This window comes from Austrofundulus limnaeus, unplaced genomic scaffold (assembly GCF_001266775.1).
Source record: "Austrofundulus limnaeus strain Quisiro unplaced genomic scaffold, Austrofundulus_limnaeus-1.0 Scaffold460, whole genome shotgun sequence".
Classification (NCBI taxonomy): Eukaryota; Metazoa; Chordata; class Actinopteri; order Cyprinodontiformes; family Rivulidae; genus Austrofundulus; species Austrofundulus limnaeus.
The window spans coordinates 375,999-377,768 of NW_013952862.1; the positions used below are offsets into that span (position 1 = coordinate 375,999).

Consider the following 1,770-nt stretch of genomic DNA (forward strand, 5'->3'; position numbering starts at 1 on the left):
ATATATATGAATCTGTGCTGGTCCTTTCAGCCAGACCTCACAGACTGGGACACCTGAGAGTTGGTCAGGTGTGTTTAACATTTGCTACAGTACAGTCTGCACTCGCCTTTTAAAGCAGATCGTCACAAGTTTTCAAATGTAAGCAAATTGTGGAGCAGAGTAGGAAGAGAAATTAAAAAGTGAGATGTGCAACAGGTTCAGTGAAAAGCTCAGAATACGTCAAACTGCAGCATCCTTAAAGGATGAGGCAATGTACACAAAAGACCTCCAATAGTTTTCTGAAGAAGGCCTTCAGTCACGCTCTTGTCATCGAATTTGATGAAAGTGACATCAGAAAAGTACAGTTTTCATTCCTTTTATCCCTCAAAACAAAAGCCAACACACTTTCAGAGTCCTTGTGTCTGCAGGCAGGTTACAGCATCTGTCCCCAGTCCTTTGTTCACTGTACTTCAGGTGATGAGCTGTGGCTCCCAGGACTGGCTGGCCATCTGGGGGTGACACTGTGTGATAATCAACGAGCCTGTCAGGCTCTGGCTGTCCAAACACAGACCACTGACCATGTGCTGCAGAGCCATGCCTTTTGGTTTCCACTTCTGTGAAGAAATACAAAGATGGAAAAGATGAATTCATGTATTTTAGTTAGTGCAGATGTCCTGGCACACTCTCTGCTCTGTAGTCCATGATGTGTCCAAGCACGGCAGGTTGATGTTATGAGTAATGAGCTGAGTCAGACTTGGACAGGAGAATTACAGATGAGCTGTAGTTACAGAAGCAGCTGCACAGCAACAGGCCATCACTCATAACAAGACCACGTCTTATTCCTGACAAGTTTCCTTTTATTTGCTAATTCTAGACTGGCTCAGTCACATCTTTAGGTCTCCAGGTTTTCAAAGGAATCTGATGCTGACTCATCATAAACMGGATGTATCAGCAGCACGCTGACCTGTTGCAGGGAGAGTGTTATTACCAGTGGTGGGCAGCGCTAATCCAAAAATTAGCTCTGCAAATTCTAAAGCACTTATGTAAATATTTAGGTCTGCTACTTCAAAAACACTTATGCCATAGAAAAACTAGCGGAAGCTAATTTTAAAGTGCAAGTTCAATTTGACACTTACTAGCTGACAATTCATGTACAATATATGTACAACACTGCCAACTAGTGGTGTATGAACCTTTTTACAGATTAATCCAACAACCACTGATTGCTGGGGATGTGATTTCCTGAAACAGACCTTTAGCTCCTGGTGTAAAAATTAAAAAGTTGTTGAGGATTGCTAGTTCGGTTGATTCTTTAAAAAGTTGTTGAGGATTGCTAGTTCGGCTGCTTCTTTGTCTTTTTCTTTTGTTTGTTGTAGATTTTTCATTAAAGAAGCATCAATAAAGTAATTTTAAAACTGTTTATTGGAAAACTGAAGCGATGCATTCTGGGTACATGATGGATTTTATTTGTGACAGGAAATGAAAGCACCGAGTACAGGAAACTATCTGCGAACTTCAAAATAAGAGCTTGGATTTTAAAATTTTCCATGTAATTGCGCCATTTGACCACTAGATGTCTGTATTCATCAGCATATCATCTTTAAATCATTTCAACACGGTTGGCCGATTGCTTCGATCAATTACGTGAAGTATTGAGCTCCAGCATTTAAACTTTTTTTTTTAAAAAGGAGCTGCGATTGTGAAGTAAAATAAATCAATGCATACAAAATTTTAGTATGGATTACAAACGTGTCCTGTTGTTGCTGGGAAAGGGAGTATTAAACATTGCCT

General features: G+C 40.2%; 1 protein-coding gene across 1 annotated transcript in view; it reads right to left on the bottom strand.

Annotated features, from left to right (window-relative positions):
- Window positions 1–1,770, bottom strand: part of LOC106529706 (polypeptide N-acetylgalactosaminyltransferase 16) — a gene marked incomplete at its 5' end in the record, with an annotated part of 14,034 nt that continues 12,264 nt past the window's right edge. The window contains 1 exon segment of the mRNA XM_014025192.1: window positions 1–593. Within this exon segment, the coding sequence (XP_013880646.1) occupies window positions 450–593 (144 nt within the window).